The sequence below is a fragment of the Chrysochloris asiatica genome, unplaced genomic scaffold, assembly GCF_000296735.1.
Source record: "Chrysochloris asiatica unplaced genomic scaffold, ChrAsi1.0 scaffold00097, whole genome shotgun sequence".
NCBI lineage: Eukaryota > Metazoa > Chordata > Mammalia > Afrosoricida > Chrysochloridae > Chrysochloris > Chrysochloris asiatica.
The window spans coordinates 5,001,663-5,026,670 of record NW_006408615.1 but is presented as its reverse complement, the minus strand read 5'-3'; the positions used below and the strand labels follow the sequence as shown (position 1 = coordinate 5,026,670).

Sequence of the window (25,008 nt, the reverse complement as noted above, 5' to 3'; positions counted from 1 at the left end):
GGTCTTGTGCAGCAGATTTGCCTAAGGCAGCATGTTGTTTGATTTCTTGACTGCTGCTTCCATGAGTGTTGATGATTGAGCTGAGCAGAATGAAGTTTTTGACAGTTTCTATCTTTTTCCATTTTTGTGGGTGTTCTTTATTGGTCCAGTGGTGAGGATTTGTGCTTTCTTTACATTGAGATGCAACCTATAGTGAAGGCTGTGCTCTTTGACCTTCATCAGTAAGTATTTTATAGGGTGGCTATCAGTTGGAGTCAACTTGATGGCAGTGGGTGTTGGGTGGCACCAAAGGGCACAGACGATCATATGAGAGTGGCTTTCGCACCCCGTGTGCAGGCTCACTGGATCTCCCTGTACCTCGACATCCGAGCCTCAGTGGTCTCCTCATCCATGTGCTCCTACCTCAGGCCGTGGTAATGCTTCTCGTTTCTCCTGCACATTCTTTCCCAGGACATCTCCCATCACCCTGCCTCGTGTCCCACTCCCCACCCCTTCTCATCACCTCAGACACTGCACACCAGTCCCGTCTGTCTCCCCATCGGAAAGGGTCCCCTGCTGTTGCCTGGAACAACACAAAGAAGGTCCTCAGAAACAAACAGGTGACTTAGGCTCCTGAAATACTGAGTGGCTTCAGGATTCTGTTTTTTCAGTGTACTTGCCAAGAGTCAGGCAGAGAAAAACAGCGTTGCTCCTTAGATCATGAATTCAACCCCGTCTTCGGCAGTTGACACGGTTTGAATTGAACTGAAGTCATGTCCCCATTTGTCAGTTGAGCTCTCCTTTCTTTTCCACCCACAGACTGGCGTTCAGTGGTGTGACCAGCGCTGTCTAATCAAGATGGTGGACACAGAAAGCCCCATTTGCCCTCTGTCCCCACTCGAGGCTGATGACTTGGAGAGTCCGCTGTCTGACGAATTCCTACAGGAAATTGGCAATGTTCAGGAGATTTCACAGTGCATTGGTGAGGATTGCTCCGGGAGCTTTAGTTTCACAGATTATCAGTATTTAGGAAGCGGCCCAGGCTCCGATGGCTCTGTTATTACAGGTGAGTGGCTTGCTTCCTAGAAAGCTTGGTTCAGAAATGTGTTTGGTTTAAAGAACATCATATTTCCTTTAGGAGGAAAATAAAATCACATGTTTCTGCGGGAAAATCTTCACCCTCAGTTGCATGACTTGGAAATGTTTAGGTGTACCCACATCAAAGAATTCTTGAAAGCCAAGTAAGGCAGCTGAGTTTTTTAAAATGTTGTCAGCATGTATTTCTTTACAGCAGAGTCCCCTGGTGTCATAGAAAATGACTTTTTTTCATATAAAAGTTTATACTGATCATCTATGTACTTCCTGTCTTGCATTAAGAATTGTGTCAGGTGTCAGGCAAGGCAAAAGCCAGTGAACACCAAGTCAACTCTACCCCTGGCAACCCAACGTGTGCCAGAGTAGAACTGTGCTCACAGGGTTTTCAGTGATGGGCTGTTCAGAAGTACATCACCAGCCAGGTGCCACGTAAAATTTGTATAGTAAATAATGAGTTTTTAGATATTAGAAAACCACTAATTACTCAGCTGAGAATGCTATTTAACTTAGACTGAATAACATCTCTTAGTATCATATTGATGATAAAATTTCCGTAATTTTTAACAAGTTAGAATACTGCATGTTTTTACAACTGTTGCGCAAAAAGGAAAATAAAAAGTGATCTATTGTTTTGGTTAGCAAATGACTTTTTTTTAAAGGTTTGAAACCTCCAATTCTCCTGTTTCTTGATGATAGTGAGATACAAATACAATTTTACAATCCTTCAGAAAGTCCACGTATATGCTTTTCATAGCATACGGCATTTCACTTTCAGAAACAAGTCGCTTTTGTTCATTGAAATCTGTAGAAGCATTAAAAACAAGGGAATGAATCCTGAAAGTTATGTCTGTCAGAACACTGTAAAAAATGTCTTTGGTTTGAGTTACATGGTTTCAGTTTTAAAAATATGATCACTTAGAAGTTGTGTGGGCTGTCAACCATTCAGTTAGCAGCTGAGCATATTCACTATTTGCACCGAGACAAAGTAGACAGAAAGCCATCAACCGTAGAGTTTACTCAGGCAACCTCCATCCGGTGTCACTGGGAGAGAAGAGATCGTGAAAGAGTTCATCTTTCTAAGCAGCATTGATGCCCGCCCAGGATGGTGTGTAAATTACAGCCTCATTTGAAGAAAGTTCTGTCTGAAGTAGACCTGACTCCACAGGGCTCCTTGGTGGAAGTGGGTCATTGGTTGGGATTGAAGGACTTGGATTTGAATGAGCCATGAAGAGTAGCTGGTAGGTGGATGAACAAGTTGTGTGTGGTTTTGGACTCTTGATGGTGGAATCCAGGGGGCTGTTGGGGAATCCAGAGAGAAGGATTCAATCTGTACCATCTGGTGGGAGGGTTTCAGCCTTCCCCGAGGCTGGATTCTTGGCCTGGAGAGTGTTTCACCCCAACTTTCTTCTCTTGCTTATTGCAACGCCAAGAAGCTCATCTGGATGAGTGCGCTCTAGCTTCGGTGAAGCTGGGGGCGTGTTCACTGACAAACCCTGTATGGAGAGGGTATGGGGAGAGTACTCACAAGTCCAGAGAGACCCCCGCTGTATACGAGGAGGTGTATGTGAGGATACACCTTTGAGCTGGAACCAAAGACAGGTGAAGTGTTCATCAGAGACAAATGGATACATTGTGAGATTCATAGAGTGGAACCACTGTGGTTGGCTGCCATGAAGGTGGCCCCACATCATGGAGGTTCCGTGGACAGTGGAAGAGTGATGTCTTACAGATCGGACCTTGTCACCCTCATAGGATTTTCATGGGCTGATTTCCTACAGTAGATCATCGGGTGTTTCTTGTGTATGTGTCTTAGTCTGGAAGACCTCCACTGAGACGTGTTTAGAAGGTAGTGACACTCAAGCCTCCATGACCTCCAGTTAGCAAGTGCGCATGAGGCGGCTGAGACTCAAACCTTCATGGCCCACATGAAGGGAGAGAATTCTATCATGGAACCACCACTGCCCCCAGGATCGCACTCCTCTTGCATCTACATGAACCCACCTGAAAAACAATGGGGAATGAAAATAAACCCGTTTAAGAAGGATGGATTCAGTAGAATTCCATTTCTGTCAGATCTCAAAGACCAGACATTGTGGCGTTTTATTAGTGAAGATGAACATGCACTATTGTACAAGTGACTAACAGTGTTCACATCCCAGTGCCCTCCTGAGAAGGTGTAGAGAAATTCAGTATAGAGAAATCACCTTTCTGTCTATACCAGTGAACAAGCATATGGTGAAATAAAAATATAGCATTTATATAGTAGCATCAAAAACATGAAGTATTTAATGACAAATAATAGCTAGAATATGAAAGACCAATAGACTGCAATTTATAAAAAATTAGAGAAATTCAAATTCAAGATGTCATTGTGAAGTGCCGTCAAGTCGGTTCCGACCCATAGCGACCCTGTACAGGGTTTCCGAGGCTGTAAATCTTTACAAGAGCAGAAAGCCTCATCTTTCTAGCTGGTAGTTTCAAACTGGTGACCTTGCGGTTAAGTCAGTTCCAACTCATAGCGACCTGTATTGGGTTTCTAAGGAGCAGCAAGTAAGTTTGAAATGCTGACCTTTTGGTTTACAGTCCAGGGCTGATCCTACAGTACCACACCAGAAGTCGTAGTCAAGATGTTGTTGTTGTTGTTGTTGTTATTAAGTGCCATCGAGTCAGTTCTGACTCACAGTGACCCTGCATAGGTGAGCTTGAACCATTGGTTTTGAGATTCAAACCGCTATTGCAGTCCCACAGCGCCACAGCAGGACACCATTCAAGATACTGTTGGTAGGTGCTCTATTGAGTCAATACCGACCCCTAGTGACCCCTGTGCACAACAGAACGAAACACTGCCCGGTCCTGGGCCAATCTCACAATTGTTAACCACTCTTCAGCCCATTGATGCTGCCACTTTGCCAATCCATCTCACTGGGGGTCTTCTTCCTTTTCTCTGACCCTCCACCTTACCAAACATGCTATCCTTCTCCAGAGACTGGTCCCTCCTGACAATATGAATTGTCCGAAGTATGAGAGACGAAGTGTGGCCATCCTGGCCTCCAAGGAGCACTCTGACTACACTTTCAATATTCTCCAACACCATAACTCAAAAGCATTAATTCTTCTAGTCCTGCTGTGGTGCTGTGGGTTAACATGCCGGACTGCAAAGCCATATGAACTGCAAGGTCAGTGGTTCAAGCTCACCAGCTGCTCCTCAGAAACCCTATATACAGGGTGGCTATGGGTTACAACCAACTCAATGGCACTTAACAACAACAACATTCAAGATATTAGAGGTCATTGCTTTGAAAGTTTTTTTTTTTTTTTTCCTTTTCTAGACCTTTAGTGTTACACATTTCCAACTATGTATTCATTTAGCATCTACCACAGATTTTTTTTTTAATGTTTTATTGTGAATTATGTGATAGTTTACATGAGAGAACATTAGTTTTACATTCATTTTATTGTATATCATTTCATTGCCATGGTTCCAATCCCCTCCATGCATCATCAACCAACCAAAGGGTATACCTATACTCCCCCCCCCCCCCCCACCCCACCCCCAGTCTTCAGCACACAGTCCCTCTCCCTCTCTGGATCCAAAGTCCCCAGCCACTTCATCATTCCACGTCATTGTCTCTGCCTCTATCTCTGCTTCTCTGGGTAGGGTCCCTCTCTCAGCTCTTCTCCCTTGATGGTCCTAGGGACCTCCGCTCCTAGACTGGAGAGTTAATCACTCCCTTCCTTGCTATAAAACATCTACCTTTACATTTCCAACCCTCACAATCAGTCCTGATGACAGTTATTCACTATTGTATCACAAGAGACCCATCTGTATTTCATTTCATCAGCTCCGCCTAGACAGATACTACTCACTGGAGAGTCTGCCTTCCTCCAGGCCCCCTGGCTCTAGGTCCCCTCTTGAAAGCTTGTAAGCCAGTCACGTCTTGCCTTTGTAGTCGTCCCCCCCTCCCCCATTTGGGTAGCCAATGTCCAAGTTGCCCATCTCTGTCTACTCTGTGTGTGGAGGGGGTGGGAATGATTCTTGCTGTAAGGATTTGTTCCCTCTTTTGAGTTACTGCATCCATAGGTATTGGTCAAATTGTATCAGTTTACTCTTTTTTTCCTCTTCTTTCATCTCCTGGTTGAGCTCTGATCATCCAGTCACCAGGGCCAGGTCAACTGGGTATTTTCTGTAAGTGTGGGTGTTCTTGTGCATATACCCTCTCTTCCTATCAGCTGGACGCTTCCCTTTCCACTCTAGTCCTCTGTGGCCACGCCACTGACTCTGCTACCACAGATACTTAATTCATCTTCAGTTCCATTCATTTCAGAATACTTTTTGATTTCCTTAAACCCATGAATAATTGACTTTTCAAATTAAAAGTGCATTGTGGGCTTTCCAAATACTTGAGCGTTTTCCATAATCTGTTTCTGTTATTAGTATCTACTGTGATTTCATTGTGGTGAGAAAACTTGCTATACTTTAAACCTTTGAAAATTTATCGAGACTTGTATGATGGCCTAGAAAAATCCTATCTTGGTCAGTGTTGTGTATATCCTTGGAAAGAATATATTTTCTCCTGTTATTAAATGGAGTGTTCCATGTACAAATGTCAATTAGATCAAATTGATTGATACTGTTTTTCAAATAGTCCATATTTTTACTACGCTCTGCCTTCTTTCCTCAGTTGTTGAGAGAGGGATGTTGAAATCTCCGGTTGTAATCGTGGGCTTGTCTATTTGTGCTCTCACGTCTGTCTACTTTTGCTTTACGCATTTTGAAGCTTTGTTACTAGGTCCATACACATTTGGGATTGCTGCATATCCTCTTGGGAGTTCTGGTGTATGGCATTATAGAATAAGCTCTGCACTGCTAACTGCAAGGTCGGTGGTTCAAACCCACCAGCCGCTCCTTAGAAACTCTGTCGAGGCTCACTGAGTCAGTACTGACTCGATGGCACATCACAACAATATCCTGTTGATGAACTGGCCCCTTTACTTTGTTCTATACACTACTTTGTCTGATTTTAATATAGCCACTGTAGCTTTCTTTTGACAGGTATTTATATGGTATATCTTTTTCTAGTCTTTTGCTTTTACCCTAATTATAGCTTTATATTATGGTGTAATTTAAACCTGTTGTCTTACAATTTGTCCTCTTTTGGGCCCATCTGAATATTGTCCCCTAGTTCCTATTTTTCTGTCTTGGATTAATTGAATTTTTTTTGAGCTTTCCTTGGATATTCTTTGCTTACTTTATCTAGTTTAGTGGTGGCTTTAGGGTTTCTAGTGATGTGGAAGTAATAACCACTTTGTGCATGGTGTAAGAACCTCACAGCAACATTCTGCTGCTTTGCCCCTCTGGGCTTCTGCGGTATCGTTGTCATATAATTTTTATTTCTAAACTGTGTTACAAGCCTCACAAGATACACTATTATTTTTGCTCTACACAGTCCATTATCTTTCTAAGAGATTTAAATAATAAAATCATTCTTATATTTACTCACAGAACCCACCATTCATCTGTCAGTTTGTCATCCTGTGGTGGTTTGCATCTTGCTGTGGTGCTGGTATTTCAGATACCAGCAGGGTCACCCTTGTGGACAGTTCTCAGCTTCCAGATTAGGGTAGACTAGGAAGAAGGAAGAGGCAGGCCATTCCGTTTCCAGCGATTGGCCACTGCAAACTGTCTGGTACGGTGCCAGAAGATGAGCCCCTCAGGTTGGAGGGCATACAACAGCGGGTTCAAACATAGGCAAGATTGTGGGGCTGGCACAGGACCGGGCAGTATTTCATTCTGGTGCACGTTGGGTCACTATGAGCCAGAACCAACTTGTAGCAAATAACAACACAATCCACATAAGTACCTTTTCTTGTATTTGTTATTCCTTGCTATAAATCCAGGTTTCTATCTGTTGTCATTCTTCTTCTGACTTAAAAGATTTCTTGTAATGCCAGTCTGCTGGTTACTAATTCTTTCAGTGTCTCTGTGTCTGAAAAGATCTTCCTTTTTGCCTTCCTTTATTAAAGATATTTACAAGGGGTATATAATTCTAGATTGACGGGTCCTCCCGCCCTCCATCGCTGCTTTAAAATTCAGCCCACTCTCTGCTACTTTGCTAACAGGACATTTGCTGCCTTCCCCATTTTTGTCCTTTTTAGTTGTCTGCCTGAAAATCTGTTTTTTATCACTTGTTGTAAGGTGCCGTCGAGTCGGTTCCCACCTGTAACGACCTTATGCACAACAGAACGGTCCTGCACCAGCCCCACAATCTTTGGGGCTGCCAGGGTGCCAATCCGTTTCATTGGAGGTCTTCCTCTGTCTCACTGACCCTCCACTTTACCAAGCATGATGCCTTTCTCTTTATGATTGATTTTAAGTAGTTCTATTATAATATGCTTTCATGCTTTTTTCATGTCTTTTGTGGTGGTGCTTGAGATTCATTGAGCTTCTGGCATCAGGGAGTCTGTTGTTTTTATCAAATTTGGAAAATGTTAAGTATTTCCCTGTTCTCCCGTCTTCCTCACGCTTTTGGTAACTTCAGTTGTATGTGCATTTGACCACTTCATGGCTATCCTGTTGTTCACTAGAACTGCATTCTTTGCCTCCTTCCCCAGTCCGTTTGACAGTGTTTTGTTTGGAGCAGTTCCTTTTGCTGTCTTCAAGTTTAGGAGTCTCTCCAAGTCTCTTCTTCTGCAGTGTCTAATCTGCCCCTAATCTCATCCTGTGTGTTTCCATATAGTAAATTGTAGTTTTGGAGTCCTGGTTTGGGCTGCTAACTGCAAGGTCGACGGTTGAAGCCCACCAGCAGCTCCTCAGAAACCCTAGATAGGGTCGGTTGCTATGAGGCTGAACCAACTCAACCGCACTTAGCAACAAGAAGCCAATGACTTAATTTTTCATTCTTCACAGTGTCCTTTGCAAAGTAGACATTTTTCATTTTGATAAAGTTCAACTTCACTTTTTTTCTTTTCTATTCATGGATAGTTCTTCTGGCGTTGCCCACATGGGTTGTTAGACTTTGTTCTGGTGCCGTTTGCTGAGTTAATAATTCGCTCAGCCTAGGAGCTGAGCGAATGAAGCAAGCATGAATCCTGTGTGGGGCATGTCAGGGCAGGCAGGGGGACTGAGGGAGCCCCTCAGGTAGAGGTATCTGTGAGACCACCACAGATTCTGACCCAAAACCCAGGAGGTAGCTCAACAGGAACAAGAACATGTGGGCTTTAGGGTTGTCCACTCAACAGCAGTCAGAGGGGCAAGGACAAAGGAGAGGATGGACCCACTGCAGACGAGCTGCCTCCCTCATACGCCACATACCTCATGCGCAAAGTCTTTTTTCTCTTCAGCCTGGACTAGACGCAGGACGGCAGTTCCTTGAAGACACACGGCTCTATCCTCTCTTCCCCAGATACTCTCTCCCCAGCTTCCAGCCCTTCGTCTGTTAACTATCCTGTGGTTCCTGGCAGTGCTGAGGAGCCACCCAGCGGAGCACTGAACATTGAGTGCAGGATCTGCGGGGACAAGGCCTCCGGCTACCACTATGGGGTGCACGCCTGCGAAGGCTGCAAGGTACATTGCACCCCAGAGGAGAAGGGGGTGGCGGTCCCAGTGTCTCTTGGGGATTGCCTTTTAGCATATATGCAAATGTCTGTCATTGCAAAAGACGTCTGCTAAAAGTCATTGATAGGACACCAGCCTGAAAGAGCCACTTCTCTCTACAGATGCTTTGTGAATAACTGACGTTGTGAAGTGTCATCGAGTCAGTTCTGACTCAGAGCAGCCCTCTATAGGGTTTCCAAGGAGTGGTTTGTGGGTTTGAACCACCGTCCTTGTGGTTAGCAGTTCAGTACAGATCTTGCAACGCCACAGTAAGGTGTGAAAACAAATACACGACATTACAAACAAGCCCTTCATGTGTATACAAAATCAAAGAGCCTTTGCCCGTTTTCTCTCCGGATCCTCCAGATCCTCCAGATGTAGTACCATGTTCAGGACCCCACAGAAGACAGCCAGGCCAGGACAGAGCCCACAGCTGAACCTTGACACATCCCGACCCTCTGACTGTTCTTCCATGCACATCTAGGACCACTCCCCCAGAGCTGGGGACCACACATGTGCATCTGCCTCATACTAATTCGTGAGAAGAGCTGCCGGACCCCAGACCAGACCTCTGGATCCTGAGTCCACGAGGTTGAATCTCTGGTCTGGTCATGGCACCATTGATCCCCCTGTGGTTTACCAGCACAAGGATGAGGAGAATCGCACACTCTATTGCATCCCTGATGTCTTCTGGGTCACAGGCTTTGAATATTCTGTTCCTTTTACAGCTTAGGTGCTTTATGTACAAAATATACAGGCAGCGTAGCCCATCTAGACGTTTGGTTCAAGTCAGAAATGCCCACCATTGCTCCTGCTGGGTGTCGAAGAGTACAGTGACTTTTGGGAAATGCCACAGCACACATTTTCCCTGACCCCAAACCTGGTTCCCAACGCCTGGCCGGCAGGTAGAATCACCACTTTAGCCGGAACATCCTGTACCGTCAGGCTAAAGGTTCTCTCTTCTCACCCTTCCTCTTCTAATCCCTTAGGTTCTGGGCCAACCTCCTTTATGTTGTTACTGTTGTTGAATGCCGTCAAGTTGGTTCCAACTCATAGCAACCCCGTATAGGGTTTCCGAGGAACAGCTGGTGAGCTTGAACCACCAAGCTTGCGAGGATATCAACCTTCTTTCATGCCAAGAAACTGCTGTCTCCTCATGTAGGTCAGCCAGAATGGTTTAAAAGCAAAGAGGGCAAAATTCCAAAGCAAACCTTTACTGGACATGTTTATCAAGGATTCTATAGAATCCTGATCAAAAGGGGGAAATGTGTAACAGAATTTCAAGATCTAATGGAATTTAGACTTTCTGAAACCATTGAAGCTCTATGACTCCCTAAACTATTGCCCTGAGATCATCTTTAAACCACAAACCAAAACTATCCACTGAAGTCTTCTTAAAAAACAAAGTGAAAAGAAATCCACTTTTTTTGTGAATAATTTTTTTGCTTTATAAGAGAATCTTAACATTTACCCAGTTATGAGTAGCTTTATTATGAAGTCTACAAAACCAAAACTGAACATAAGATTTTAGATCATAATCCTGCAGAAAATGAATTAGATTTACTATAAAGCATATGGTTAGGAAACTCATGAAGGAGTTTATACTGGTTTTGGCTTTTTTTTTATTTTAAGTTTATAAAAAAAATTTTTTTATTTGATGCTGAAAATACACATAGCAAAACATACAACAATTCAACAATTGTGTATTTTCAATTCATTGACATTAATGAATGGCTATGGAGCCATTCTGACCCCCCCATTCTAAATGTGGCGCTGTGGGATCAGCACTGGACTGGTAACAGCAAGATCACCAGTTCAAACCCAGCAGCTGTTTTATGAAGAATGGCTGGTGGGTTTGAACTGCCTGCCTTACGGTGTTGGCAGTCCAGTGCTGATCCTACAGAACCAAACCAGGACTCCTGATAGGAAGGTTGTTGTCACGTGCTGCCAGCTCTGACTCATAGCGTTGGAACCAACTCAGAGCAAGTAGAAACTCCTACATGAGTTTAATTTGTTTTTCTAGGGAATTAATATTCTTCTTCAGAATTTTCTAGAAAGTTTTAATCACACATAAGGCTGTGTCACATAACAGGAAAAAGTTGCGTTTGTTTTAAATCTTATTTTGGGGCTAAGGAATTCTTTGGAAAACTGTCATAGTTCCTGCTTAAGTGTAGCCCCAGATGCTCGCCACAAGGTCAGCAGTTCATACCTATCAGCCAGTCCTTGGAAAACCTATACAGGTTTGCTGTGAGCAAAACCAACTCGATGGCAATTAACAATTACAAGAAGTCAGATAGACATATTGAAATTACTTTGCAGTAAGCCACGTTATTTTCTTTCCTCCAGTGTTAATAAATTCAAGATGTTCAGTTTGTCTTGACATCAGCTTTGTTGGAAGAACTAATTCTCCAAATGTCATTCCTATCAGGAGAGACCAGCATTAGGAATAAGGCCATGAGTGACAGGTGGCCCATGACCTCTAATCTACCGTACGTTTACCTCACAGGGTTTTTTTCGTCGAACCATTCGGCTAAAGCTGGTTTACGACAAATGTGATCGTAGTTGCAAGATTCAGAAAAAGAATCGAAACAAGTGCCAATATTGTCGTTTCCACAAGTGCCTTTCGGTGGGGATGTCACATAACGGTAGGTAAGACCAGTACCTTTCCTCCCCGTCCATCCCTCTGCCCGCCCTCCCTGTTCGAGGGGCAGGGGGCGCGGGGTGAGAGAGGATGGATTTAAAATAACTGTGGTCTCATGTTGAATGCCTTGATCGTTTTATAATCGTAACCACCTAAGACGGTGGAAATCTCAAAGAGCTTGGAATTATCGTTGGCACCTCTAATGGTAAGAGCTTGGTGAAGATTCTGAAACCAATTGGAAATCACAGGATCATGTGATGTTCAGATCCTACTTAGGAAGTGTGTGTCATGCTGAACATTTTGCTATACAAGGGGACTTCAAAAAATTCTTGGAAAAATGGAATGAAAAGATAATGGAATTTTTCTACAAACTTTTTGAAGTTCCCTCATATTATAAATTCAATTATTTTCTTTCATGCACTAATTGTAGAAGGTGATGTGTGTTGGAATTCTGGGGTGGTGCAAGTGGTTAAGCACTAGACTACTAGCTGAAAGGTTGGAGGTTCTAACCCACCCAGAAGGCACCTTGGGAGACAGGCATGCTTATCTGCTTCTGAGACGTCACAGCCTTGAAACCCCTTTAATGCAATTCTACTGGAGCAATTCTGCTGTACACAAATGGTGTCACATGAGTCAGAAGATACACTTTCTGGTAACTAACAATCACAAATGACTATGTGAAGCAAAATGTAAAATAATTAGTTCACTAGAATTACATCCATATCTGCTGGAAAAAGAAAAAGTGTTATTTTGTAGATTCATCCTCTTAACTTAAAGGATCAATTATGTACCCAAAAGTCGGTTCCAACTCACAGCGACCCTGTACAGCGTTTCCAAGGCTGTAAATCTTTATGGGAGCAGAAAGCCTCATCTTTCTCCCATGGAACAGCTGGTGACATGGAACTGTGGACCTTGTGATTAGCAGTCTAGTGCTTATCCTACAGCACCACAAGGGGAATGAATAATGGTGTTAACCTTTTAAACTTTTGTAGAAAAAGAATATATATACGATTTATGGAGATTTTTCCTTTTTTCCTGTAAGGGGATGTTGACTAGCAATGAGAAATGAATTTTACCTTTCCTGTAGCTTGTTTCATTAGTTAGTTTAACTCATGGTTTGAGCTTGTCATTCAACCATTAGTCATCGTTTGTACTGCCTCCACCACTGTGGTGTTGTTCATTTCTGTTTGTTTCCCATTATTCCATCTCCCCCCCCTTCACCCCCCAGCAATTCGTTTTGGACGAATGCCAAGGTCCGAAAAAGCAAAATTGAAAGCAGAAATTCTTACATGTGACCATGATGTAGAAGATTCTGAAACTGCAGATCTCAAATCTCTTGCCAAGAGAATTTATGAGGCCTACTTGAAGAACTTTAACATGAACAAGGTCAAAGCCAGAGTCATCCTTGCAGGAAAAGCCAGCAACAATCCAGTAGGTGTTTTTGCCGCTGTTTTATTGTAGCCACTGAAGTGTCCCATTAACACCCTGACAACTGCGGTCGTAAAGAAGGCTCGAGAACATGTGTACTAAATGTTGAGAAAGTCATGTGTATGCCAGAGGCAAACTGAAGACAAGGGCCCTTGAAAGATTTCCTTCCCAGACTCTAAAATGCAGCTTACTAACAGCTCCCATCTTGGTATTGTTGTTGTTGTTGTATTGTGAGGTGCCATCACAACATTTCCAACTCATAGCGACCCTGTGTGCAACAGAACAAAGCCCTGTCCGGTCCTGTGCTCATTAAGTCACCATGCCAACGTACTTACTTCAGTGAAGGTCTGTCTCTTTGTCATGGATTCTCCATCTTAAGCATAAAGTCCTTCTCTGGGTATGGCCTGCTTGGAGCAACCAAGTGATTATCATGACTGTGTAATTAACACACCCAAAAAAGCTAGTCAGTAGCTTACCATTCACAGGGGCCACTTAAGTGCATTTTTTAAAAAAATCCATATTTTAAGGCCAAAATATGAAGGGATTCACTCCCTACTCATAGTGTGTTCTTTTCTCCTAAAACTACTCTCTCTTCCCAGGCACCCCTGGCCCCTCTCACTCGCTTTTTTCTGTGACATCACAAGTCTTAGAAAATGCTGTTTGTTTTCAGAAACTGGATTGTCTTTTTTGAGGCTTTTCTGTACCTTTTCAGTGGGAACCAACTAAGAATGCCCTTCAGGGACCCTCCTACACTTTGCCACCTACCAGCCCAAAGCACGCTGCTCCACCCCCATAGTTAAATAAGTCTCCTCCAAAATCGAACTCAACTTCAGAGCTGCCTTCAAAGAGAGGGACAGCCTCAGGTTGGTGAATAAAGCTATTTTGCCTTTTTCCTATGAACATGGCCAAACAAGTTTAACTTGTGCTAATAACTAGTTTCAAACCATTCTTATTGGGAATTATGAAGTGGAATTTTTAATCAGAGGAAAATAAAGTATTTCACAAGCTACTTACTTTCATGAACAGACCAGACCTCATTTTAACTGAGTCAGTGTATTTTCCAATTAAATGCACTGAGACATTTTAGAAGGGTTCAAGCAAAATCTATTCAATTAGTAAAACTACACCCACATTAGATGACCCATGGTGGGCAGGCCCCAGAGACAGGGACAGATTAGAACCCTTTCTTCTCACTAGAGTGGAAAGCACACACCAAAATTAGGGTAACAAAAACACGTGTTTGAGGTCTTCTGTCTCCCTTGGATTTTTAAGAATGGAAAGGAATCTGAAACATCTTTAACAAAACATTCCTGTTCAGTGTGAATTTGGTTTGCACAGGAAGCCCACAGGCAGGTGGTGAGAATGCGCTTACCAGGTACTCTCAGAGAGGAGGCTATTTGTCATTGCCATCTTGCGGAAATAAAGAATGGTTAGCATTGGGGTTAACTGTCTAATGAAAACAAGGCCTCCATACTCTCAGGGCACCCAGCGCCAGGCTCACAGGCAGCGCCCCCTGTTGGGGTGGAGGCTCATTGCATGAGAGTACATTGGCCGGCTTCTTCCACCGCTGGTGTCCTTGTCTGCACTCAAGGACACAGGAGATCTGGCTCTCCTGCCACCCTGCCTGCCGGCTGCTCACCACTTGCCGTGTGGGAGCACAGTCTCAACTTCTCTGTGTAGCTCAGGCTAGAAAAGCTTCAGCGGTGGTACACACACACACACACACCCAGCACGCAGCAGCCTAGCTAATGTCTGTGTGCACTCTGGTTTCATGAACACAAGAGACATCAGAGGGCCATATTCTGTGTCTCAGACACAAGTTAGAAAGCTACTAGGCATGCCTGCTGAGGAGCCCCGTCCAGGGACCTGATCTGTATTAAATGACCCCGCTAGTCACCAATCATTTCATGAACGTTCCAACCCGAGACAACACAGTAATTTGGGGGGAAGTGGAGGCTGCTTTCTGTAACATCTGTGGCCCTGGGGAGGCTTTGTGGGAAGGATGAGTTTGGTGTTAACTATACTCAGCACCTCCACCTCTGAGGGGTGCCTAGAGGCAGGAGGAGGTATGATCAGCCTGACAATCAGATGTGGTCATACAAAAAGGCCACATGAAAATGTGATGTGAGGAGTGTTAATGAAATCTGTGTCTGTCTTGTGATGTTTTGGGAGCTCAGCCCCGAACACACTGTCTCTCACACACACACTCTTACAAACATGCTCTTACACACACTCTTGCCCATAATCTAATACACTCAAAACGCACACACTCACACAGTTTTTCACTTTTGCACACTCATATACTCTCACGCACACTTTCTGTCACACTCATGTGTGCTCATGCATGCAAACATACTCCTAAAACTCACTCTCTCAAATACACTCACAATTCCTCACATATTCTCACACACAATTCCTCACACACTCACACATAATTCCTCACACATTCACACATAAATTCTCACACACAATTCCTCACATATTCACACACAAGTTCTCACACACAATTCCTCACACATTCACACACAAGTTCTCACACACAATTCCTCACACACAAATTACTCACACACAGTTCCTCACACACAAATTCTCACACATTTATACACTCACACTGTCATAAATACACACACATTTTCACAAACATACTCCATTTCTCACTCATACACACAGAGTCTCACACACAATGCACTTGCTTACTGTCCCCCACACTTAGCTCATTGTGATTTTCAAAGGTAGCTCACCTCTGAAAAATGAGTGTGGGTGTTCAGTTAGAATCAAGGCAAGTATAAGGTGAGAACAATGTAATATTTTACTGTTTTATTTCAGGGTTTTTTTTAGCTTGCTACAGGTTTTTCTTTTGTCCATCATACTGCAATGAAAATTTTGCTTGTAAATTTTTGTTCTCATTTTCTAAACTTATTTTATTGCTATTGTTGAAAGGGCACACAACTGAACATATGCCAACTCAGTGATTTCCCAGTGACACGATGACATTCGTTCTTTCTCAGTGTTGTATCCATTGTCACCCGCCCATTCACATCTACTCTCTGGCCCCTAACCTTCCTGTTTTTGACTTTTGGAATAGTGGGTAACGCATTAGGCTGCTAGCCACAAGATTAGTAGTTCGAGGCCCACCAGCCTCTCCCTGGGAGACAGATGAGGCTTTCTTCTCCCATAAAGACTGACAACCTTGGAAACCCTGTACGTCCAGGGTCGCTGTGAGTCAGAAGTGATTCGAAGGCCCCCAGCCGACCTTTGTCAGCTTGATAAGTACCATTGAGTCAGCTCTGAATCGAAGTTTGAACCACTGGCCTTGCAGTCCAGTGCCTTCTCCCCCAGCACCGCACCAGGACTCCACATAGTTCTGAGAAGAACATAAGGTTCAAGGCAGACCTGCTTTATTGGTTACACTAAACTGTTGTTTGGTTTAAAGCAGACTTTGGGAGGTGTTTTGGGTTGATTTCTGTATCATCTGGCACACATAACAGAATTTACCAGTCAAATGAGTAACTTGAGGACATCATAGCTTTATTTCAAAGCTCTGATTTCTGTTGCTCAGAATTTGGGGGCTTATCTTTAGTGCTTTTGTGGGAAATCATTTCCCTTTGCTAATACTGTTGAATTTTAGACAAAACTGTGAGTCACTTGGTAGTGTAGTGGTTACGAATCAGGCTGCAAACTTAAAGGTCAGCAGTTTGAAACTGCCAGCAGTTCCACGGGAGAAAGATGAGGCTTTCTGCTCCTGTAAAGATTTACAGCCTCAGAAACCCTGTGCAGGGTTGCTCTGAGTCACGATCGACTCCACGGCACATCACCAACCAACCAACCACCATGAGTCACTTGTAGCCAGCCTGGTATGCAAATCAGGATGAAAAAAGTAAAACCAAAAGGTTTTGCCAAAAAACAAAAAAAAGTGAGTCAGAGAGACAAATTTTGACATTTGGCTACTACTGGTTTTTAAAACCAATTTTGAAAAAAGAATTCCATTATTCTTAATGTTTCAGGATCTTTGGAATAAAAGTAACTTACGTGGTGCTATCTTGGATTGGCTTTGCTTCTTTAGATGGATACCACCTGCACATTTCGGGATTTTGCCTGCTGCCTTGTCAAATATTAAGCCTATGTCATAAGTTGGTTTTCTATTGAAAATCATACATAATATTTTCTATTTCTAGAAATGTGTAGTCAGCATTACCAGCCGCTTATTTAATAATTTCATCCAAAGTAATTGTAACCAATAATCCATAGTTCAGGTGTTTTGAGAGAAGGCAGCTGCCTAAGTTTCCTAGAAGATGCTGTTGAAATGTTGGAGATGAAAATCTTCTAAGTAATATGAAAACACATGGAATATGGTCAGGGGTGGGCAAAGACAACCGCTCACCAGTCAGACAGGGTAAGCTTCTGGCTTTGGCATGGAGAGGTGTCGGGAACCGAGACCTCAGCTCTCCCATGAGCTTTTGTGGTATCACGCATGTTCGTATTCAGACGTGAGTATTAAAGGCACATTCCTGAATCAGGTAGAAGCTGGAAGCTGTGCGGATTTTTTTTTTAAATAATCTTTTTTGTTGCTGTTCCTTACCTAACCATAACTATCTTGTGGTTCTCCTTAATAATAATCTTATCAGTAATATTGGTCAATAAAGTTGGATGAATTTTCAGATGTGTTTTATTATAAAATTTCTGTTTGTCGGTATCAGGTGCCATCATCAACTTTATTTCAATGGAGGAAGCCTGGTGGCACAGTGCTTAAGCGCTTGGCTCCTAAGCAAAAGTTAGGTTTGTCGAACCCCTCAGCAGTTCCATGGGAGAAAGACTTGATAATCTGTTCCCATAAGGATTGTTGTTGTTGTTATGTGCCATCAAATCAGTTCCGACTCAGAGACCCTGTGTACAACAGAACAAAACACTGCCCAGCCCTGAGCCATCTGCACAATTGTTCTGTGTTTGCATGTACCCACTGCCGCGACTACTGTGCCCATCCATCTATTTGGGGGTCTTCCTCTTTTTCACTGACCCTCCGCTTTACCAAGCATGATATCTTGCTCCAGGGACTGATCCCTCCTGATGACATGTCCAAAACATATAACCTAGAGTCTGACCATCCTTGTATCTGAGGATACGAGTCCTTCTTCCAAGACTCTCTTCTGCCAGTCCATGGTAAAGATTGTTGTTGTTGTTGTTGTTAAGTGCCGTGGAGTCGGTTCCGACTCATAACGACCCTGTACAGGGTTTCCGAGGCTGTAAATCTTTACGGGAGCAGAAAGCCTCATCTTTCTCCCACGGAACAGCTGGTAGTTTCGAACTGCTGACCCTGAGGTTAGCAGCCTGATTCGTAACCACTACGCTTACAGCTTATAAAACCCTATGGTGTCGACAGCTCTACTCTTCTATATGGGGTAGTTAAGAAATTTCTGGTTAGCTTTAATAAGCATTAACTTTCTTAATGCAAAGCATTTGTTTTCTATTTCAATGGTTCTCCATTAATTTGCTTATTAAATAAGGCTAGCTTTTAGAAAATCCCAAGGGATCGCTGTTAGCATTTAAGTCCCCTTGACAAGAATGTATTTTACAAAATACTCGTCCTGGGCCAGTTCCATGTGAGGACAGTCTGTGCAGTCACCCACGGCTCCTTGATTTCATGCTCTGCTGTCACCATCTTAAATTCTTCCTCATTTTTGACCAGGGGGCTTGCATTTTTTTCTTGCCCTGGGCTCCTGCACATTAGGTAGCCGGCGCTGACTAACCGTATGAGATGTCCTCCTAAAAGAGGACGTAGTTGTGTAATCGGAGCACTTGGAACCACCGTTTACTCCGTCCCCGTTCCTGAAGATCCTCAGTGCCACGTCAGAGAGTCCCAGAAGGACCCACATAAACAATGTCTGAAGAACTTTGTTTAACTCAGTATTTCTCAATTTGGTTGGGTTTTTTTTGTTTTGTTTTGTTTTTGACCACAGAATTCTTTAGTTTAACATCTTTATTTCTGCTGAGTTTCCTTAGAAAAGGAGCCCTGGTGGTGCAGTGAGATAAACAGTGGACTACTAGTCCCATGGTTAGCAGTTCAAATCCACCAGCCACTCCACCGGAGACCCATGAGGCAGCCTGCTCCCATAATGATTTACAGTATTAGAAATGTAGGAGCCGTCCTACTTGGTTCTGTAGGGTCACTGTGAGTTGGAATCTGCCTGGTGAGAGCAGGTTTTAAGTTCTCTTGGTTCTTAGGGACTTCTGGTGTGGTCCTGTAGGATCATCCCTGGACTGCACATCACAAGGTTGGCAGTTCAAACCCGCCAACTGCTCCTTGGAAACCCTATACAGGGTCGCTGTGAGTTGGAACCATATCCACAGCACTCAACAACAACAACAGTTGATACATAGAAAAATCCAGTAATTTGGAAAAAATATATTTTTTTTTCTGTAGTTGAGGAGCTTTTGGGTTACCACTTGGGCTGTTAACTCACACAAGGTCAGCAGTTCTAGTCTACCAAGCCACTCCAGGGGATAGAGCTGAGGCTTTCTGTTCCCATAAAGATTTACAGCCTTAAAACCCTATGTAGGTGGGACAGAGCCATTGCCATGCTGCAATGAGTCTCAATGACTGGTAAGACTGAGGAATTCGCACTGACCACCTATGGTTACGAATCGGGCTGTGAACCTTAAGGTCAGTGGTTCGAAACTACCAGCTGCTCCGCGGGAGAAAGATGAGGCTTTCTACTCCCGTAAAGATTTACACCCTCGGAAACCCTGTACAGGGTCGCTATGGGTCGGAACCGACTCAAAGGCACTTAACAACAACAACAACAACCTAAGACTGGCAGCGTCCCTTAAACAATCAATAAAAAAGGAGGACTCAGATGCAGACAGCACAAACCCGGTCAGGAGGCCAAGCCCCTGTGGGCTCAAGCGTTGTTGACCGTCCAAACCATAGGCTCTGAGGATCAGACTCTAGCCACCTAGTAGACATAACAAACTGTCCCTCATCTGATTATTCAGTAATGCTTGTTAGTAATCTCATACGTGAGCCCTGGATATCCACAGATAAATGTAAAAACCTCCCCTAAAAGCCGAGACTGTAAATTCCAAAAAGCCAAGTCCCCCCCCATCCAAAAAAAAAAAAAAAGCTAAAGAGGATAGAGAGAAACACTGTAAACTGATGATATATAGCGGGGATAATAATCAATGTAATGAAACAAGCTATATGAATGGTTGAATGTGAAGCTGATGATGTGCCCTGTAAACTTTCACTCAATGCAAAATAAAAACATTTAATTAAAAAAAAAAAACCCTATGTAGGGTCACTATGAGTCGGGATTGACTCCACGGCACATAGCCACCAACCTCCGCCCTGTTTCTCCAATCCATCCTACAAGTTCCTGTTCTTTAAGCCTGAGCTTTGACTTGCTGTGAGGCAGAATACTTAAAATCAAGTTAGCACAGTAATAAAATTGCATTCTCTTCTCCCGAGATAGCACGGTCCCTCTTACCCAGAATACCATGTGCAACAGCATATGTAAGAATTCTGTCTCTAGGAATCCTAACTTTTGAGTGGAGTCTTTAAATTCCTGAAATTTAAAATTGTCTTCCTTATTTTCCTATTTAACCACATTGTTGCAAAGTGTCATCAAGTCAGGTCCAATTCCTAGCGACCCTGTATAGGGTTTCCAAGGAGCGGCAGATGGGTTTGAACCGCCGACCTTGCAGTTAGCAATCCTGTTCTTATCCTAAAGCTCCACACCAGGACTCCTTAACAACGTTGTTGTTGTTGTTGTTGTTGTGAAGTGCCTTCAAGTTGTTTCTGACTCCTAATGACACTGTGTAGAGTTTCCGAGGAGCGAAGTGGTAAGCTTGAACCACTGACCTTACAGTCCTGTGCTTTATCCCAGGACTCAACACCACATCAGGACTCAACATTAGGGTAAGGTTACAAGACAGAGCTGTGATACTCGTGACAGTTTAGCATTTGCTCTGTGATTTGCTTCAGAATGTTACAGAATTGATGGCTGAGTTTGCACAGCCCACTAGAACAGGGACACTTGGGAGCTGGGAAATGACCAAGGCCTCCAGGAAGGGAAACTTGGAAGAGAAATGGCTTCTAGAAATGACAATCATGATGTTAATAATAGCTAACGTTTTTTAATGCTTACTAATTGCCAGACACTATGTTGTACACATACAGACTTAATAACTTGGACCATCATTTGAGAGATATATTTATTATCCCAACTAAGGCACATAGATTTAAGAACTGGTCAGGGAATTGGGGGAGCCAAGGTTGAAACAAGGCAGCGTGTCTCCAGGGTGTTCGAACTCGTATACTGCCATAGTGTTTTCTGTTGTATGAAAGAAATCACAGGGACAAGCCTTAACTTTTTGCTGTTGTTGTTAAGTGCCTTCGAGTCAGTTCTGAAGTGACCATGTATTAGGTTTACAAGGTGGGTTTGAACTGCCAACCTTGTGGTTAGCAGTCTAGCGCTTATCTTACAGCACCACACCAGGACTCCAACATTTGGAGCCTGGTGGCGTAGTGGATTATACATTGGGTGGCGAATCACAAGGTCAGACATTTGAATCCACCAACTGCTCGTAGGGAAAAAAGAAGAGACTTTCTGCTCCTATAAAGATTTACAGCCTCAGAAACCCTGTACAGGATCGCTGTGAATCGGAACTGACTCAACAGCACTTAACACTAACTATATATTGGAGATGCTTCCAAATAGCTGCAGAAAGATCTAAGATTAAAACTAAAACTCTGGGGAAAAGATTGCCTTTGCAGTAAGAGTCTAGATGTGAAATTCGAGTTTTGGTTAAGGTTACCAAAGGGCCGAGAGGCGTCTATCCAGCTTGAAACAACATTCTTTTCTCCCATGTCGGGTTTCTGAAACCTTAGTGTCTATGGCATAAAGCACAACCTTGTTTCACAAGTTTACGACGTTCTTAGCAATATCTTCAGAATAAGAAAATAGTTATGATTCCTGCCTTGTTTTGTTGAACGTTTTAACTGAAAGTTACACTGGCCTGGTCCCTCATGGCTGTCTTGCCTGATTCACAGCTTCCTGAAGATTTCCTCTGTAGCATTCAAGGAATTGAGTCATTTACATTATAGGACTTCCTCTGTGGAACACCACCGGTCACATCAAATGATGGGAATGTTTTATTATTTAAAAGAAAACTTAGGAACAGTTAGGTTGATTATTAGTGAGTTTAGGATCGGAGTCTGGCTCTAATGTTTACATTAGCAGTTCGTTGCCATAAATACCAAATCTTAGCTTAAAAGATTTATAGTCACCATCCAGTTACCTCCTGAGCTTAGAAATTGAGAATGACGCCATCAATTTGACACTGGTGGTGGTGCTTGTGTGCCGTAGCAACCCTGTATAGGGTTTTTGAGGCTGTAAGTTTTTACAGGAGCAGAAAGCCTCATCTTTCTCCCACAAAACGGCTGGTAGATTCGAACTACTGACCTCGCAGTTAACAGCCCAGCTTATAACCCACCAAGTTACCAGGCTCCTTCATTTGGCAATAGTTTTTCTATAGGGTGTGTTTGTTTTTAACAGTTTTAAGTGAAATGTTACCCCTAATGGATTAAAAAGTTGTTATTTTGGGGGGGTTTGTTCTTTTTAGTTTAGGGTAGCTTAGCTTGTGTAGATAATGTACTGGACCGCAAGGCTAGTTTGAACCACAATATTGGTGGTCCAAACTCGCCAGCCGCTCCTCAGAAACCCTATATAGGGTCGCTATGAGTCGGAACCAACTCGGTGGCACTCAACAACAACACCCTGGTTTGGGGGAGTGCAGTGGCTCCGTACGATAAGCGCTGGCCTTTAAACCGCATGGTCCGTGGTTCAAGCCCACCAGCTGCTTCTCGGGAGAAAGAAGAGATTTTCTGTTCCCGAAAAGATCTGAAAAACCTTGAAAACATAATACAGTGTTGCTATGAGTTGGAACTGACTTGAAGGCACTTAAGAACACCAAACCTGGTTTTATGGAGTTTTGGTGTGGCACTGTTGGGTAAGAACTAGACTGATGGCAATTCAAACCCACCAGTCATTCCTCAGCAACCCTGTTCAGAGTCACTGTGAGTTGGAAATGACTTGATAGCATTTAACAACAAGTCTGATGTTACGGAACCCTGATAGCACCATGGTTAAGTTCTCCACTATTAGCTGAAAGGTCATTGATCCAAATCCACCAGCCTTTCCACGGAAGAAAGACCTGGCCGTCTCCTCCCGTGAACATTATAACCCAGGAAACTAGGGGCAGTTCTCCTCTGTCGCGTGGTGTCGCCATGAGTCAGAATCAACTTGAGGACACACAATGACATTTAGGGAGTTAGGAGGACACTGTTTTTTGGTTGTTTTTTAGGTGCCAGCAAGATTATTTTTATATGTAGGATGTTCTTCATTCCTTCCTGAAAGTTTGGAATTTTTGTGGGTTAAGCCTTGGGCTGCTCACCACAAATTCTTTGGTTTAAACCAGTCAGCCACTTCTCTGGAGGAAGATGAGGCTGCCTGCCCCTATAAAGATTGACAGCCTCAGAAACCCTAAAGAGCAGTTCTCTCTGGCCTTTATAGGATCACTGTGAGAATTGACTTGGTGACATTGGATTTAATTTTTTTCGTTTGGATCATTCACCTTCAGCCCGAAGAATGCCTTTTAACCGTTCTTATAGTGCAGATCTGCTGCAAAGAATTCTCTTAGTTTTCCTTTATATGAAAACATCCTTATTTCGTCTTAATTCTCTTTCTTTTTAATGTTTTATTATATGATAGTTTACATGGGAGAACATTAGCTTTACATTCATCCTATTGTATATTGTTTCATTGCCATGGTTACAATCCCCTCCATGCATCATCAACCAACCAAAGGGTATACACTACAAGCCTGCCCTCCGGCCGTCAGCCCACAGCTCCTCTCCCTCTCTGGGTCTAAAGTTCTCAGCCGCTCCATCTCTCCACATCATCATCTCTGCCTTCATCTCTGGCGTCACTGCTTCTCTGGGTAGGGTCCCGCACGCCGCTAATCTCCCTTGATGGTCCCAGGGACCTCCTCTCCTAGACTGAAAAGTAAATCACTCCCCTCCTTGCTACAAAATATCTACCTTTACATTTCCAACCCTCACTATCAGTCCTGATAACAATTATTCACTATTGTATCACAAGAGACCTATCCACATCTCCTTTCATCAGCCCCGCACAGACAGGTTGGATACTACTCAGTGGAGATTCTACCTTCCTCTGCACCTTCTGGATCTAGGTTCCCTCTTGAAAGCTTGTAAGCCAGTCACTTCTTGCCTTTGTAGCCTCCCACCCCTTTGGGTAGCCACCCACCCCTTTGGGTAGCCAATATCCATGTTGCCCATCTCTGTCTACTCTGTGTGTGGAGGGGATAGAAGTGATCCTCGTAAAGATTTGTTCCCTCTTTTGAGCTACTGCCTCCATAGGTGTAGGTCAAGTTCTTTCTTCTTCTAGTTGAGCTCTGATCATCCAGTCATTGAAGCTGGGTCAAGTGGGTATTATCTACAAGTGTGGGTGTTCTTGTGCATATGCCCTCTCTTCTGGACATACGAAGCTGGACCTTTCACTCTCCACTCTAGTCCTCTGTGGTTATGTCACTGACTCTGGCCTAAGAGTCCCTAAGTCCTCCCACACTGCTGGCCAACCAGTTTCCACCCAAGTTCACAGGAGTCTATAGGACGTTGTAGGGCTTAGCTCGCAGCTTCATTGCTGTTTTTCCCTCACTTCCCCTTATTGGTGATAAACGTGGTCACCAATCAGAGCATATATTCCTCTTGAGTCTTAGTCTTGGAAGGGGGTTTGCTCTGAGAGGACCCGACCACTTGCCTTGATGTCTCCTGGGTGAGCACCTTGCTTGTTCTTGTAGTAGTCAGTAGGTCTGCCATTATTGTTATGTATTTTTCCTGTCAGTCTTTCTTTCAAGAAGTATCTTCTGTTCCTCTAGCCGCTCCAGGCTGGTCTGCTTGTCCTTTCAAGTGGAAATTTCCCACCTCAGAAGATTCTGGATGGGGTTCAGGATTCCACCTATAGTCTTATGTAATACAGAGGCTGCACAGGAAGCCTCCTTCACTGGGCATGTTGTAGCCCCATTTTAGGTATTCCAATCAGTTATAGGCAGAAGATGGGCTTATAAGCTTTCTATAGTGATATTTCTGGCTATTCCTTTCTCTCCCCCTCAAGTCTCTATTTTATAATGGTATGCCAGGGAAACTAAGATTTCAAAGACAGTCAAGCATCTTAACATTATTTCCCCCTTTCCC

General features: G+C 43.5%; 1 protein-coding gene across 1 annotated transcript in view; it reads left to right on the top strand.

Annotated features, from left to right (window-relative positions):
• Positions 1–837: 837 nt before the first annotated feature.
• PPARA (peroxisome proliferator-activated receptor alpha) overlaps positions 838–25,008 on the top strand; it is a 34,737-nt gene continuing 10,566 nt past the window's right edge. The window contains exons 1-4 of the mRNA XM_006866831.1: positions 838–1,045; positions 8,478–8,638; positions 11,175–11,313; positions 12,538–12,740. Of these exons, the coding sequence (XP_006866893.1) occupies positions 838–1,045; positions 8,478–8,638; positions 11,175–11,313; positions 12,538–12,740 (711 nt within the window). The remainder of the gene's footprint in view (positions 1,046–8,477; positions 8,639–11,174; positions 11,314–12,537; positions 12,741–25,008) is intronic.